The sequence below is a fragment of the Terrapene carolina genome, unplaced genomic scaffold (genome assembly GCF_002925995.2).
Source record: "Terrapene carolina triunguis isolate 2854851 unplaced genomic scaffold, T_m_triunguis-2.0 Scaffold706, whole genome shotgun sequence".
NCBI lineage: Eukaryota > Metazoa > Chordata > Testudines > Emydidae > Terrapene > Terrapene triunguis.
Genome location: NW_020665057.1, coordinates 5,527,359 through 5,543,754, shown reverse-complemented (window position 1 = coordinate 5,543,754; position 16,396 = coordinate 5,527,359). Strand labels below are relative to the sequence as shown.

The following is a 16,396-nucleotide window of genomic DNA, read 5'->3' as shown; positions in this document are numbered from 1 at the left end:
GCCAGACAACTGGATGAAAGGAATCTGACTGCTCTAGGGGATAAAAACTGAATGCAGTAACTATCGTTCCATCTCCCTGATATTGCACATAAGTGAAGTGCTGCTCTACATAATTCAGGATTGCATGAAGTGAATGATAGAAACAGAACTACCGTCACAATAAGCTGGTTTCAGAGAAGGACGAGGCACACGTGATCAAATCACAAATATCCGTCATATCGTTGAAAAATGCAGGGAGTATAAACACCCACTGATTATGTGGGTCATTGATTACTCCAAAGCATTTGATACTTTCTGACATAACCATCTCTGGAGGATACTGGCAGACATGGGGATTCCAAAGCATCTCACTGAACTAATTGCAAGTCTCTACTGTCAACAACAGATCACAGTGCAAACAGCAGCCGGCAACAGTGAGTGGTTTTTTTATTGGGCAGGGTGTGAGACAAGGATGCATTCTGTCACCAACATTTTCAATATTTACGCACAATTATGAGAGAAGCCCTGGAAGGTGCTGATAAAACAGAAGCTGGGATTTCCATTGCTGGACACTTCTTAAACGACCTCAGATGTACTGATGATACTACAGTCTTTGCTGCAACTATCGATGCAATGAAACGAATGTTGGAGTCTGTAAAAATAGTTAATGGAGGAATAGGGACTATTCCTGAATGTGGCAAAAATGAAATGCGCATACACTGACATGATAAACAACAACAGGGTGCAAGCGGACATCACAATTAACAGTCAAACTGTACAGGCAGTAGATTAATTATCTGGGATCATATGTATCCAACCATGGAGGCTGCCCGAAGAACTCAGAAGATGACTAGTGATGGCTCACTCAGCCAAGGCCTCCCTTATGGAAGTGTGGAAAAATTGTGCTAGCAATGCCCCTCTGCCATGTACATTGGACAGTCTCTACGCAAAAAAATAAATGGACACCATCAGACATCAAGAATTGTAACATTCAAAAACCAGTAGGAGAACACTTCAATCTCCCTGGATACTCAATAACAGACTCAAAAGTCACCATTCTTCAACAAAAAAACTTCAAAAACAGACTTCAATGAGAAACTGCAGAACTGGAATTAATTTGCAAACTTGACACCATCAAATTAGGCCTGAATAAAGACTGGGAGTGGCTGGGTCACCACAAAAAATAATTTTCCCTCTGTTGATATTCACCCTTTCTCGTCAACTGTTGGGAATGGGCCACATCCACCATAACTGAATTGGCCTCGTTAGCACTGATCCCCCACTTGGTAAGGCAACTCCCATCTTTTCATGTGCTGTATATTTATACCTGCTTACTGTATTTTCCACTCCATGCATCTGATGAAGTGGGTTATATCCCACGAAAGCTTTTGCCCAAATAAATTTGTTAGTCTCTAAGATGCCCCAAGGACTCCTCGTTGTTTTTACTGATACAGACTAACACAGCTACTCCTCGAAAACCTGTGGCATCTCAAAATGTCAAATAGTTCAACTGGTGAAAAGCTTAATTTTTTTTTTCTTACAGTGACTTATGGATGTAAATCCTGGGAAACTAATGTTGTAAGAAAATTGAAGCCTTTGAGATGTGATGCTGGCAAAGACTCTTACGTATCTCCTGGAAAGAAAAGACAATGGATCCTTATATTAGAAATATTATTGGAGAGAAGCTGACACTCATCTTGAAAATCAAAAGGCACAAACTTATATACTTTGGTCACTTCGAGCACAGAGATGGAAATAAGCTCAAGAAAGCTATACTGTTGGAAGGATGGTGATGGGAGGTCGGCTGCTTAGTTTTCAGAGTTAGCAACGGATCAAGAAGGTTTCTGAAAATTCTGCTATGATGTCACCAGTATTCAGACAAAAATAAATGGACTTTAATTTACTTGCTGCAAGAGACTATAATATACTGATTCTGAAATAGCATTTTCATGACACATGTATCTCTTTTAATGGCATTTATATTACTGTGCTAGTATTTATGCAAAAGCAGACTTCAGATTTTCTCTACAGCCAATGCAAGACTGGGACTACTATGTGCTTAGATTATACTTTAGGACGGTACTGCATTTCCCTGTAGTTATGCTGTTGGTTTACCATCTCTTCAAAGACTTTTAGACAGTTTTAATCCATCCTCATTTGTTGTAAGTAATTTCAGTTGCAAACCCTAACCCAGAGCAAGATCTAATACATTCTGCTCCAAGATTACTCCACTAAAGGCAACCACTTTAGCCTTTAACTGTAGTCATATCACCATCAGAGTTCCCATTCAGCACCAAACACGCACTATTTCATTAAAAGGACTGAATCCCCCGCCCCTTAATTACAGCTCTGAGGGAAGCTTATAATTAGGTTTGGAAGGATTAAATTGTAATCGGTAAATGTTGGTAAACTTCAATTTCACTGCATACACATAAACCGATTAAAAGTATTTCTATCAACAACTTAAATTTACAGACAGACAGGCAAAGTAAGAAAAATGCTGCTTGAGAACCTATTAGAGTTTAATCTAAGGATATTTACATTGTATATTTTGACATGTGATGTTGACAATGTGTGTTTAAATGGTTATATAGCCTTTTTGAATTTCAATGTCTACTTTCTTACAGCCAATAAAAATTGAAAAAAAATGCTTAGAAACACAATATCATCCATCAAAATTACTTTAAGAAATACTTTCCTTAAAGCCTACTTAAAATGTAAGTTTGAGGCATCATTAATCATCACCAAAACATTACCATAGTTCTAACTTTGGTCTTTGGGGCAGGGACTGTCACTTGCTATATTTGTACAGCACCTAGCACAAAGGGGCCCTGACCTGGTTAGCCTTTCTGCATTTCCACAATATAAAAATTAATTTACAGAAGGCATGGGACTCCTGCTCTTTCAATAAAATTTTAAAGATGTTGGATCCAAGTTTCCTACAACATGTCCCTTCTCCGCCATGACTAAACATTATAAAACATGGTCAGATTCTCCAGTAGCTCCAACACTGCAGTCCATTACCTTGGGCAGGAAGGAGACTGGTTCAAAAAAATTAAACACAGCATATCAAACTGTGAATATTTCATATGAACTATGAAGAAGGAACAAATGAACGTTTCCTGGAGGAAGAAAAACCAACTATCCATACATTTTGCTCTGTAAGCAGTACATGGGCATTCTAGTCAGAATGGATACCTGTACTGCACAGACAGGGAACTGTAATCATCCTTTCATGGTGTAGTGAGTATCTCTGGCTAAAATTATTTTTCTGTGATGTAATTAATTTAACGTTCAAGAAGGAAACAATAAGATTTCCCCTCTGCTGTGACAAACATTCAGGACTTCCATTTAAAGATACCTCATGAGGCTGATCATAAAGCAGCCTCATGGGTCCCCATCACATCTTCCTCCAGCAATGAGGAGATATTAATGGAATGGAATTGCTACCTGTTTTGTAGGTAAAGTAAGAAACATTTCTTGCAGGGAACCAATTTGCATTCCTTCAACACCAGATTACAATGTGAAGGTTGTCAAATAATTCTGGTTTAAAAAAACTTGACAGTGAATGTAAGGATGGATAACTGCATTTGCATTGTTTATTCTTAGTAAAAACAAATTGCAACTGACATCTAGGGTACTCAAATTGTTTTATCTTTTTAAAGATGTATACTCTGTGCTTATCCATGATAAATGCATCTTTTAAAATATATTTTGTTTGCAGTATAGAGGCTTTTTGTTTCAGCATCCTAAACAAGCCTATACAGTAGCAGAGAAATTCAATGAGTAGCATAATAAGATTAAAGAACCATCTGGCAGACAAAATAATGTTAAATGCTCTCTCAGAAGCAACAGTGGCAGACAGAACCTCCTAATCATTGCACACAGCACCGGGATTATTTGTTTACCCACTTATTTGTCACTGCCACCAGAGCACTCTTGTTCCTTGCTCACTAGGTATGAGATTCCATAGTTCTGCTGTCAGTCCTTCCTGGATTAAAGAGAATTACTTTGTAGACTGCAAAGGTTACCATGTTTAGTAGGCAAGCAGCCAACTAATTTTCAGTCTTAACTTTCACTCACTTCTTTACATACACAGTTATGGCGAATAAAGTCATCCTAACAAGAGAGATTTATTTCACTAGAGATGGGCCTGAGCCCTGGATCTGAACTTTCCCAAAATTCAGCAGGGACTCAGATCAAGTGTTCCATTTTAAGCCATCTCTCCTCACAACGGTGAAGCTACAAATTACGTAACACTAATCCACTACAATAATAAAAACACAAAGGGGTGTGCATTGGTAAATTGCTATGTGGCTTTGGACAATCAGTAGTCCAAGCCATATTTCACATAAAGGATTGTTTTTTAAGCTCCTCTGTTATTATCCTATAACAGAAATAAAGTCTCAGTTGAGGCCATCTGGATCTCAAAGGACCCCTTGAGGATGCAAGTATATTGCTGACAATTCAGTAGAAGAACCATTGAATGACCGGGCGGGGAGGGAAGAGGGAGACAGCTCTCAGGTCTGTCCATCTCCCACCTCAAGCATACAACTAATGACCAGGTTTAATGCTCATTGCGCTTTCCAGAGGCTTGGCTGCAGGGAATAAGCTGGTGGCCAGGGAGACGGGCAATGGCGAATTTATCAAAGGCTTCCCTCCCTCCCACGTCTAGGTGATCACCAGATTCTTGTTCAATACTGAGACAACAAGCATAGCCACCAAGAGAATAGGGAGCCATGTTCCCTCATCATTATCATACGGCCAACAAGAGAAAAGAGAAACTAGTCAGGAGGAGGAATTAATATAAGAAGTCCTGCCTCAGAACTTAGCCAATGTCACAGCAGGGGCAGGCCCAAAGGAGTGACATTTCAGTCCTCAATCGGATTTCAAGGAGCATAATCAATTTCCCACCACTGGCCACCGCAGAATTTAGTGATCACTCTTTCCATGAAGACCACAACTCACCTTTACTGTGGATTTGCAGGCATGCTGTCATGGGAAAGGTGAATTAGCAACATTCCACTAAACTTAACGCTCTACACAGTGATATTTCACTAGCCTATTTCTATTCAAGGTAAGAAAATCAGGGTTTATAATTTAACTAGATGTTGAGGGCAGGTGCACAGCTTATCACTGAGGGGAGGTGTACTGTTCATTGTTCCCTGGGATGATGTCAGCAGAGCTATCACTGCAGACTGGTTGTTGTCTTGGAAAATTTGATTACAGAGTCTTGGACACAAAGAGAATCAGTAAACTCACAGAAAATCATCATTCTGGATCAAATGTTTGAAGGTTAAAAAAAAATTGAAAGTGCACAAAAAGGGGGAAAGGTGTGGACCAGAAGAGTTCTTAAACCAAGCAATTATTTCGTATAAGTCACTTAAAACAATTATACTGTGCTTTGTGGTAAGCCTTCAAAGCACTCAAGATATTTTACTGATTGATTCTCGCTGCCCTGTAAAGTAGGATAAGTATCATCCTCAGGTTACAGAGAGAGAGAGAGAGAGAAATGCTTAGTGCCTTGTTCAAGGTCCTAGAAGGAATCAGGTTTGGAATTCAAAGCCAAGAGGAACTTCTTCCAATCCCCTGCTCAATTTTGTTTTGTGAAAAATTTTCCATAAGGTGTTTGGTCTTTTTGTGTGTGTATAAGTCAATAGTTAGTTTTGATTTAAATGTTTCATAAGCAGAAGATGAAGAAACTAACTACACAAAGGGAATGTTCAGTTTCACCTCTCATTCAGTATAAACCACCAAAATGCAAAAATTAAACAGCCTAAGTGATAAGGAGAGATTTTTAAAGTTTTAATAATATAAGATCTTACTAACAGATAAAGAAATGTTTTTAAATATGTATACTTTTTTAGTGACACAATGTGTGATCACAATGATTCTAATCTTCTCTGGTAGCAGAGATTTGTTTTACATTCCCAAATTAATCTCTTTCCTGCAATTAGGTCCCTTCCAGTCCTACACGTCTATACTTCTATGTTATAAGAAATGTCAGCTTCTTTTAAACAATACTGTTTCTATCTACAGCAGATGTCAGCCTCAATTGAATAAAGCTGGCTATTACAAAACTCTTAAAACGTGAGCAGGCATAGAATATAGTATTTTGCAGATAACTACATGCATACGCACAAGAATACTTCCTTGCAACTCACTGGTTTTGATTCCAGAATCTACACTCAGAGTGGAGACAGTGAGGAGTTGTGGATGTAAATATATATAGAAGAAGGGACAGTGAGTTTTAACTGCCCTGTACAACAGGTGTCTTTCCAGTGAGCAAATGTTTATCTCAAAAAACGTAGCCATATCCCAACTGCCAGCTGAAACAATGGAGAACATCCAGTCCCAATTCCATTATGATATAGTGGCATGGATGCAACATTGAAGGCCAACAAAATGAACCTGCTGAGGCAGGCATGTTCCCTGAAACAAGAGTGAGGAATGCACGATGGCTTTTTTTTTTTTTTTTTTAAAGCATCTGTGAACATTTATTTGCTAAAAAGTCATGACAAGTGCATAAATTCTCCATAAATACTTTATTGGGGTTGTGTGTGTTTTATTGGCTTTTTATCCTCTCGTTTCTAGAACAAGGTTTGTGTGTAGAGAAGTAATTTTATAGACCAATATTTATTTAGTCTCCCAATATTGGGAGACACTCTATTCTTCCCAATTGTTGGGTCTGACGAAGCGACAATCATTCCAAACCTGAGTGGGTGGGGCTTTAAGCCATAAAGAATTCCCTGACCTCCAAGCGTGTTGGTGACCAGTTCAGCCCCTGGCATAAATCAGAATAGCTTCAGGGCTGCTCTAACCTATGATACCTACTACAACCCCCCAGGGTCATTGAACTGGCTGGAGTTCATTGCAGCATATAAACACTCTACCCACAGACCCTTCCCACCACCAATAAACCTCCTATGCCAATGGGCCACATACAGTGATTATACGGACTTCCTCACAGTCAGGGAATTCCCCATAGTCCCATGGTTCAAAGTTGCCTGAGCGGGGGGCTGGCTGAGGATTTGGCCTGATGTTTAGAAACAAAGGCATAAGAGAGGGTTAAAACTGTACAAAGATGCAGTTTATTTAGAATATTCAACTGCAAGGCAGAGAGTAAGTGATGATTCATTTCTTTCAGGCTGCTGCATGCACTGTTCTAGGGATGTTGCTTTGACAGAATCCACTATAAAACTTGACAGTGAAGCACAGGGAGAAGGGGAAGGAAAACAAGACTGACAATTTCAAATAGCCCTTTCGATATTTTTACACATTTTGGGTGTTTGCTCAGGAGTGGATACACAACTGAATTTTAAAATGTGGTATTCATAACACTGGAAGCATTACAGTAATTTGAGACAGCTGGCGAGAAGAAGAGGGAAGGATTGGAAAATTCACTCTGTGGAACCGGTCAACAGCTTACTAGCTGCAGGCATCACAGCATGCGTGACTTTGAGCTGTTTTTTTAAATAGGATGTGAATATCATTGGCAGCTGAGAAGCAAAACATTTTTTCCTGCTGCCTGCAGATAAACAAAACAAAGATTTTCCAACCAGCTGCAATTTGCAACCAGCAAGACTCTCCCCTCAGCAACAGGGTTACCTGCCTATGCCTCTGAGAACATAAAGTAGAACTGGAATATTCTTTCACAAAAATGTCTGCAACTTCGTTTTGCCCGTTTTCACACTCCAGAAATTTCCTGGGGACTGTATATTTCACAGTAGGCTCACAGGAAATCACATTTTCACAGTGTAAATAGTTGTTCCTCAAACCTAAGACCACTTTTTAAAAATCTTCACCAAAAAAGGAAACATTTTGAATTAACAAAATATGAATACACTCAAATTTTGAAAATTTCTACTTTTGCACACTCTTATCCTACTGACAGCGAACTTGATACTTACAAAGTGTCTAGATTAGGGGTTTTCAAACTGGGGGTTAGGACCCCTCAGGGGGTCACGAGGTTATTACTGGCGGGGGGGGGTCAAGAGCTGTCAGCCTCCATCCTAAACCCCGCTTTTCCTCCAGCATTAATAATGGTGTTAATGTGTTTTTAATTTATATGGGAGGGGTCGCACTCAGAGGCTTGCTATGTTAAAGGGGTCACCAGTACAAAAGTTTGAGAACCACTGGTCTAGATTATGGTACTTCCCTCCTTATCCACATTCTTGCTGTTACCTGTTACAAAATAAGGCCCTGGCTATACTTGGATATTTGTACCAGTGTAGCTTCCTGACTGCAGACTTCCAGGGTGGATGTATTGCACCTGTGCCAAATGGAGATTGTATTCAAGTGGCTTCCCCTAATTTGAAACCAGCATGGGTGATTTTGAGCTGAGTTTTTAAAACAGGATGTGCACAGCTTACCCTGGATTCAAACCAAGGGAAGCCACATGAATGCAATCCCCATTTTGTACTGATGCAGTACATCCACACTTGTGTATCTGCAACAGTAAGAACATCCCCAGTACAGATGGCCCATAGTTTACTTATGTCTGCAAATGTCTGGAAGAAGCAACAAATCCCAGGCCTACAGAGATTCAGCATTCATGGTTAAAAAGACTGGGATAATTTGCAAACTGGGATAGTTTGCAAACTCAGGCTTATGTTAGTACCGTAGGGTTGCCAATTTTGGTTGGATGTATTCCTGGAGAATTCATCACATGACATAATCTTTAATTAAAGATTAATTTTTAATTCCTGGAGACTCCAGGCCAATCCTGGAAGGTTGGTAACCCTAGGAATATTTTCTGGCTCAGTGCTATGTATGAACAGCAATAATAGCGTCTAGAAAAATCAAGTGTTTTAGGTTGACTTCTGTGTTTAGAGATCTACTCTCCACTGGGATTTTGCTAAGGGAAACTTTTTATTTCAAGAGAACAGTGCAAGCAATGCATTTGTGTCAGAGAATTAAGAACAAGATTTAATAATGATCATGGGGAAATGAAAGAATTGGCAAATTTTAGGTTTGATCTCTGTAAAATAATCTAATACAATTAAATAAATAAATAATAATAATAATAAAAGAGCGCTGTGTGGCTCAAAAGCTTGTCTCTCTCACCGACAGAAGTTGGTCAAATAAAAGATATTACCTCACCCACCTTGTCTCTGTAAAATAATCATAATTTTAAAAAACACTAAGACTTTCATAAACTTTACTACAACAGTGTTTTGTGGGTCACAAGCTTTATTTTATATAGCCAGCCAGAAAAATGCACCATCAAATAAATGCTTCATAGTTTGCAAAACCTCCTCCTTATAAAAGCAAACACTTCCCGGGGCGGGGGGGCAGCGGGAGGGAGGGAAAGAGAGATGAGAGCCATACAAGAGACATAGAAGATTCAATAATACAAAATGAAGCAGCTTCTTCTATAAGCATTAGTCAGAAGGCTTAGTAATTACTCAAAACTGGATTCCTGTGAACAGTAACATCAGCAGATTAGTTAATTTTGTCTGAATACCACTCAGCTGGAATGCTGACAATTAGAGACACTGCTTTCTGAGAGAACAACAACAGACATGATTTCCTGCTTTTACAAACAAACTATATCCAGTTGTCCTTTTAGGCATTATACTATGGTTCATTTGGTGCCAAATCATTTGGCTGATTTGTTAACCAAAAAGTCACACTGTTTATTTACAAATTCTAGCTATCTTAAATAATTATATGGCCCTATCACCATAGTATCTGAGTGCCTCAAAATAATATATTTATCTGCCCAACCCTTCTGTGAAGTGGGAAGTACTGTCATACCCATTTTACAGATAGGGAAATTAATGCACAGAAAGACTAAGAGACTTGCCCAAGATAATACAAAGTTTGTAGCAGAGCAGAGAATTGAACTCTGTTCTCCTAAACCGTGGGCAAGTGCCATAACCACTGGATAATCCTTCCTCTCCAGAGCCAGGATCCAAATACTTTTTTTTTTTTTAAATACACAGAACAATGGCATCCCATGGATATAACACCACATATGGAGAAATGGTAACTGAAAAGGTTAGTTAAAAATTAATAATTACAGTCAAAGTCACTTAATCAGGAAAGCATTTCCCTGGGACAACACTCAGGGCTTGTCTGCACTCACAGCACTGCACCTCAGCGAGAGGCGGTAGCTAGGTCAAAAGGGGTTAGGTCGGTATAACTGTGTTAGTCAGAGGAGTGTGGATTTTTCACACCCCTGAGTGACACAGTTATACCAGCCTAATTTCCTAACATAGACCAGGCCTTAGGGAAGTTTTCTTTGTGTTAAATTGAATGAGCCTTCAGTCACTTTTACCAGATAACCAAAATTGCTCAGGTTGATTTGTTGGGACAATTTTCAATGCAAGTACCCTGTCAATTACTACAAGAGGTGTATATGATTGTTATGGAAACAAATGCTTCAGCTGAATGAACTGTGCTGCAGACCCACAACTTGTGATTTAACACTAAACAAACTATTAAACAAATGCTGTAAACACATTTACCTACCTTACTAATAATATTTTAGAATTTTAGAGGGAAAATTGTAAACAAAAAACAAACAAACAAACAAAAAAGACAGCTGGCTTGTTACTTGTACGCCCTGTTTATTTTTCAATAATTATGCAGTTAGGGAAGTCAATTTCACTTTTGTTATAATCACTTTCACTTTCAGGTTCTTAGTGCTACAGTGTTTTGGCTTCCAAACAAGGCGTGGACATGTTTGTTTAATTAAAAAAAAAAATCACCTTTAAATTATAACCTAATGACATCAGTCACTGAACTCATGAGATAAAATCCTGGCTGCACTGCCTTTAACATGTGCTAAGCTAATAGAGTTTAAGCATAGCAAGCAGCCTAGCCTTTAATTCCACTTCTTTAGTATGTGCTGCTCTGACAACACTAAATTTTCAAAACATAGATAAAGCAAGTTGTACTTTTAATATGTGTTAGCTAGTCAAGGTAAACCCTGGGAAGGAGCTTTTTCTTTTTCCTTCCCAGGGTTTAACTCCACCAGCATACATTAGCAAATACACCTTGCTTCCAAGCGAAGACATGGCCACAGACCATACTGCTTTCCTGTACCTCATTACGGAGTTTCAGAGTAGCAGCTGTGTTAGTCTGTATCCGCAAAAAGAACAGGAGTACTTGTGGCACCTTAGAGACTAACAATATAGTCTCTAAGGTGCCACAAGTACTCCTGTTCTCATTACGGAGTGTCATCCATTTTAGTCCCAGTTTAATTGACATTCCACCCAAAGCCAGTGTCCACTCTGTTCATTGCTTTCAACTGACTTTATGAACACTGCATCAGGAAAATTCAGTTAAGGAAAACTTTGCATATGTTAAATAAATGAACCAAACACATTTTTTACACTTCCTCTATGAATTTGTGTCTGTCATGTGTCCCAGTCACACATTTTGTCCTTGAATAGGTTGAGAGTTTAGCGCCAACATTTTGCTAAGCTTCCATCAGAGCAAACTTTTAAAAAGAATTGGATGGACTCTTTAATAGTCAAAATTTAAAAACATCCTGACAGTGGAACTTGTCAAGAACATTTGTCTCCTTTTTCCAGATTATTAGTACACAGTCATATAGTTACCTCAGGCCATGTTGTCCACAGAACTGTACCTTTCAACAGACCTTTCTTTTAAAAATAGCATTTTTGACCCTTTTTGCACAGACAGTGGCTTGGGTTTTTAAAAGAGATTTCTTAAAGGGATACTAATTTAAAATACTGAGACAGAAGAGTGATTTTTTTTAATTTACTCATTTTACAGGTAACATTTAAGGTTACTAGAAGTGAATAATTACGAACTACAAATTGCTAGCCTTCAGTTTGTTTATTAGTGCATTTAACAGCACTTTGTGCATAGACCATTTCATTGTTTCCCTATTGAGATAGTCCATTTCAACGTTTTTTCTGTGGGTTTTCCCACACATGACAAAGAAAAGCGGTTTTAAAATAACCACTTGAATGCACATAAATTGACAGGGGGACTCAGGAATAGGTGTGGTACCTAAAAACTATACTTTTTTGGGAGGGGTGAGGATTTAATTGACTAATTTTTACAAGTTTAATGCCCTTTGAGAATAAGGCAATGGAGCACCACAGCCCTCAAAAGGGCAACCCACACGGATTTCCCCAACAGCTTCAAGAGTAGAAGAGAAAGAAAAGAGGGGACACCTAGAATGCTTCTACCTTAGGGCAGGGAAATCAGGAGCAGCCCTCACATCATGTAATTAGACATGGCATTTCCTAGCTACTAGTTCACCTCAAATAGAAAGAAGAAAAATGAAATCCACAATACAGATACCTTCATAAATCTGGATCCATCAATGGCCTTTCGTGTTCATTGTAGGGTTCAAAGGGTCCCTTCTCTCTCTCCCTTGTCTCCACGAAACTTCCTAACCTCAAAGCCTCATTCTACTACAGCCATCAGTTCCCTGCTGAAGAGCTGGACTCCCTTCAAAACCTGTCAGCAGCACTCAGATATCCACAATAGTCACTTGGGGCTGTGGGTGCTACCTTCGCAACTGTCCTCACCCGGAAAGCAGCAGCACCAAACCTGATCTCCTACATAGCACTGCTACCATTAGTGTTTATATTACAGCAGCTCCTAGATGCCCCAGTGAAGACAGAGGCCTCACTATGCTAGGTACTGTATAAACACGTAGCATGAGATGGCCCCTACACCAGAGAACTACTGACAGCCTAAATAGGCAATGGAAACAGTAGTAGACAAAGAACGCAAAAGCAAAACATAAAAAGGTAGATAACTAGCAAGTTATATGCTTCTGTTTATTAGTTTCCCCAATACTATTCCCCTATCCCTATATACAGCTGCCCCCTGCCTCATCACTACTGACCCAAAAAGCCCTTCTTTCAACCTGCCCACCACAGAGAAATAAGCTGCTTCCCAAGACAAAGTAAGCAGGGAGGGAATGCTGACATTCCAGATGCTGCAGTCAGATCCTCACAGCAGGACCCTTGCATCGATAAATAGGTCAGGCTGCAGCATTCAAACCTAGACTACCAGGTCACCCTGCTTAATCTTTTAGCAGTTCTCAGTCCACCTTTAAAACATGATTATATTTAAAAGCTGAATACAATATTCCATCTGAACTGGTCCTAATCAAAATGAAACACAGTCAAAGCATCCTTCCTCATTTGAATACAGAAAATACAAAAGACAATATTTGAGTTAAAGCTGCATTGTCAGCATGGCTGACTTGTATATTTTTTGTGTAAAAAAGGGGAAAAAATACATTTTCTCAGCCCAATATTGAGAAATACCTTCAATATTTTACAATATTATTAACACTCCCCCTGCAGTGCTGAAAATTCAGAAATAACTGCACTATTTTCATGTTTATGAGCCAGAAATTGGTAAGTCCTGTATTATGAACAGAAACTGAACAAGTGATTGCAATTTCCACAAATAGTGTAGTTTTATTGTCCACACTGGCTTTAGGTTGAAACAGTAAACATAAATGGTGAGACTTAAATATGATGGTAAGAAACTTCACTTTCAGTAATCTACTGGGTTGTTACTAATAATTACAATAACAAAAAAGCCTTTAAATGCTAATCCTGCCAATATCCTTTTAAGAACCATAGTCAGGCCATTTTAACCTTAGATTTCTTGGTGTTTACTGATTTATAAAACTGGAGTTATTTACAGGATTTCTCTTTTAAGTTCAGACTTTCCCCTTCTTCAGCATGCTCCTCACCACACCTCTCTATCCAAAGATATTTATCAACAGACATATAACACAATTGGGCTAAATCAACTGTTACTCATATACAATTTGCACTGATGATTCATCATCAACCTATCAGGGAGCAGGGCAACAACGCTGGAGGAAGTGGAAAAATTATAAAGACAGCGCTGATGGTCAGGTTCCTGACTTGAGCTTTTAAAACAAGACAGATTTTCCTCCTCTGGTAGACTTGGAGCATAATCCACTTCGCTTGATCCTGTTTAAATTCGCCTCCAACAAAAAGCTGCGCGCTCCCAGGAAGGCAGACTTCCCCTTAGCAAAGCAAGGCTCGCTGCCAAATGCCTTGGCTTCAGGTGCGCCGGCACAGCAGGGCGCGCCGCCCCAGGCTGGGTGCCTGTTAAGAGCAGAGGCTCTCCGCTCTCCCGCGGGCTGGGCGTGAGTTTCAGCGAGTCACTTACAACCTCATTTGTTCCACTGTCCGGAGCCCCATCAGCCTCGCACACAGCCCGGAGCGGGCAGATCCGGCGCGGAACTCCCGCCCCCAGGGCTGGCCCATCCTCTGGAGCGCGCGGAGGGGCGGCGGGGAACTTTCTGCCGCCCCCCGTGCCCGGGGGCTGGTGTCCGCGCCGGGGGGGGGTGCAGGGGATCACGCCCCCCCGTACGCTCCGCTCCCCCCCCCCAAACTGCTGCCCCCGCGCGCCCTGCCCCGGCCCAGCAGCGCGGCGCGGGGCAGGAGCAGCCGCGGGAGCCCGGCCGGCCGGAGGCGGCAGCGGGCAGGGCAGGAAAGCGCCGCCCGAGCGCTGAAGTTGCCCCGTGCAAACTTTCCCCGCCCCGCGCCTCACCTGGGGAGCCGGCAGGGGCCCGGCCGGCAGGGAGCGACCGCTTCTCGCGGCGGCCAGGGGCTGCTGCCATCTCCCCCTGGCGCCCCGGAGCAGCTGCCCTGTCCGCGGCAGCATCCTTCTCCGCCCGCCGCCCTGGGGCGAGGCAGCCCCGCTTCGCCCGCCGCCCCTAGGGCAGGCTCCTGAGCCGGTGGCGGCTGCAGCGTCCCGCAGCCCAGCCCCGGCACTGAGACTCGGCGGCTCCGCTGGCTCCTGCCGCGGAAGGGGCGGCGAGTTAAAGGCGAGGGCGCTGCCTCCGGATCCCGGGTTTTCGTTTGGCCGACAAAAAGCAAGTCCCCGAGCGGCTGCGGGCGGCCCCCGGGACCGAGCCCCGGTGCAAAACTCTCCCTCCGCACAGGCAGCCTAAAGGGGGAAGGGGCCGGGGGGTCTCACAACTCGTTTTTTGGTGGCCTCCGAGTGCGGCCACTAACTCTTGCTGGTGGCCGCACTGACAGTTTTTCCTAAAATACTTGATTAACTTTAGGAAAAATAAATAAAAATGTACGTAGCCACATCCACATCCCTGTCATTTAGTTATGTGTGTGGGGGGGTTGCAGAATCAATAATAAAAATAATGCTGTGAAAAGCGATATTTGCATATATGTTAATATAACTTTTTGCAGCAAGCCCCAGGACAAATTAAGCCCTGGAGTGGGGGGGGAGGGGGTTTAGCGGGGGCCAGGGGAAGTAACGGGGACCAGGAGCGATGGGGGTGGGTGATTAGTCCTGTGACCAGAGCCAGGGGTCGTCAGCTGTGTGGCTGGGGGTCAGTGCGAGCGGCCAGAGCCCCAGGCAGGTACTGTGAAGCCAGGGCCAGGGGCTGTGGCTCGGTGCCCAGGGCCAGCAGCCGCTGGAGCCCGGGTCGGCACCCAAGGCTGGGGTTGGGGGGCCAGCACCTGGGGCTTGGAATGTGTGGCCAGGGGTTGGCATCACACTGCGAGAGCCAGGGATTGGAGCCTGCTGCCATGTGGCCAGGAGTTGGAGCCTGAAGCCCAGCTCCATCCAAACTAAAAGTGAAAACAAGTCCTTACCCCCGGCCAAGTATTTTCTTAGGGTGGATGCTCACCTGAAAGCACTTATGTAGAAAAGCATCACCACCTCATGCGGCACATCCCACCCCCTTCTCTTGCAGCTATTGACAGGATGTTAAAATCAACAGCCCACCAAATCTTTTAATCGGGCACTATGCCATGCCAGATTGCCACTGACTCAGCAACACAAAGATTCCATCCCAAAGATGGGAGCTGCTTTCTTTCTTTCCCACCTTTCCCTCCTGTAGAGTGATTATTATGCCCAATAGTACAATGATTATGACCTAGGAAGTCACTGACTGCCAACTGGCAGAGGGCATGCCACACCATACAATCCCTCACATCAGGCCTGATGCACACATTGCCCCACTGTTGTCATAATCTGCATTTAAGAGTTAAAAGGTGTGATGTAAGGTATCATAGGCAAACTGGTAACATGCTGGTCGTTAATATTGTGTGATATATGTACAGGCAGTCTATAAAGAATTATAGATGTCTGCTGGAAATACATTCTTAAAAGGTGTTTTGCAAACAATGCATAATCCCAACCTGTCCTAGACAAAGGAATGCTATTGTGCTTGTTTTCCTGTGTCTCCAATGTAAACTGAATTAGGTAATATCTCAGAGGACAATGAAAAGTACATCTACATGGAAGGTAAACAAAGACATCAAGATAAACAAGCAGGGTAAGAGGGAGAAAGACCACTTAACCATCACAAATGGGGATGAAGCTTGCACCCCCAGGAAGCCTTCCTGGCTCTTGAAACGGATACATTTTGGAAAATACAAGATGAAACAGAAAGCCATTTTGGCAT

At 41.9% G+C, this 16,396-nt stretch overlaps 1 protein-coding gene across 1 annotated transcript in view; it reads right to left on the bottom strand.

Annotated features, from left to right (window-relative positions):
* MCUB (mitochondrial calcium uniporter dominant negative beta subunit) overlaps positions 1–14,754 on the bottom strand; it is a 98,303-nt gene extending 83,549 nt beyond the window's left edge. The window contains exon 1 of the mRNA XM_024216958.1: positions 14,515–14,754. Coding sequence (XP_024072726.1) covers positions 14,515–14,628 — 114 coding nt within the window. The 5' untranslated portion in view covers positions 14,629–14,754. The remainder of the gene's footprint in view (positions 1–14,514) is intronic.
* Between the last annotated feature and the right edge of the window lie 1,642 nt (positions 14,755–16,396).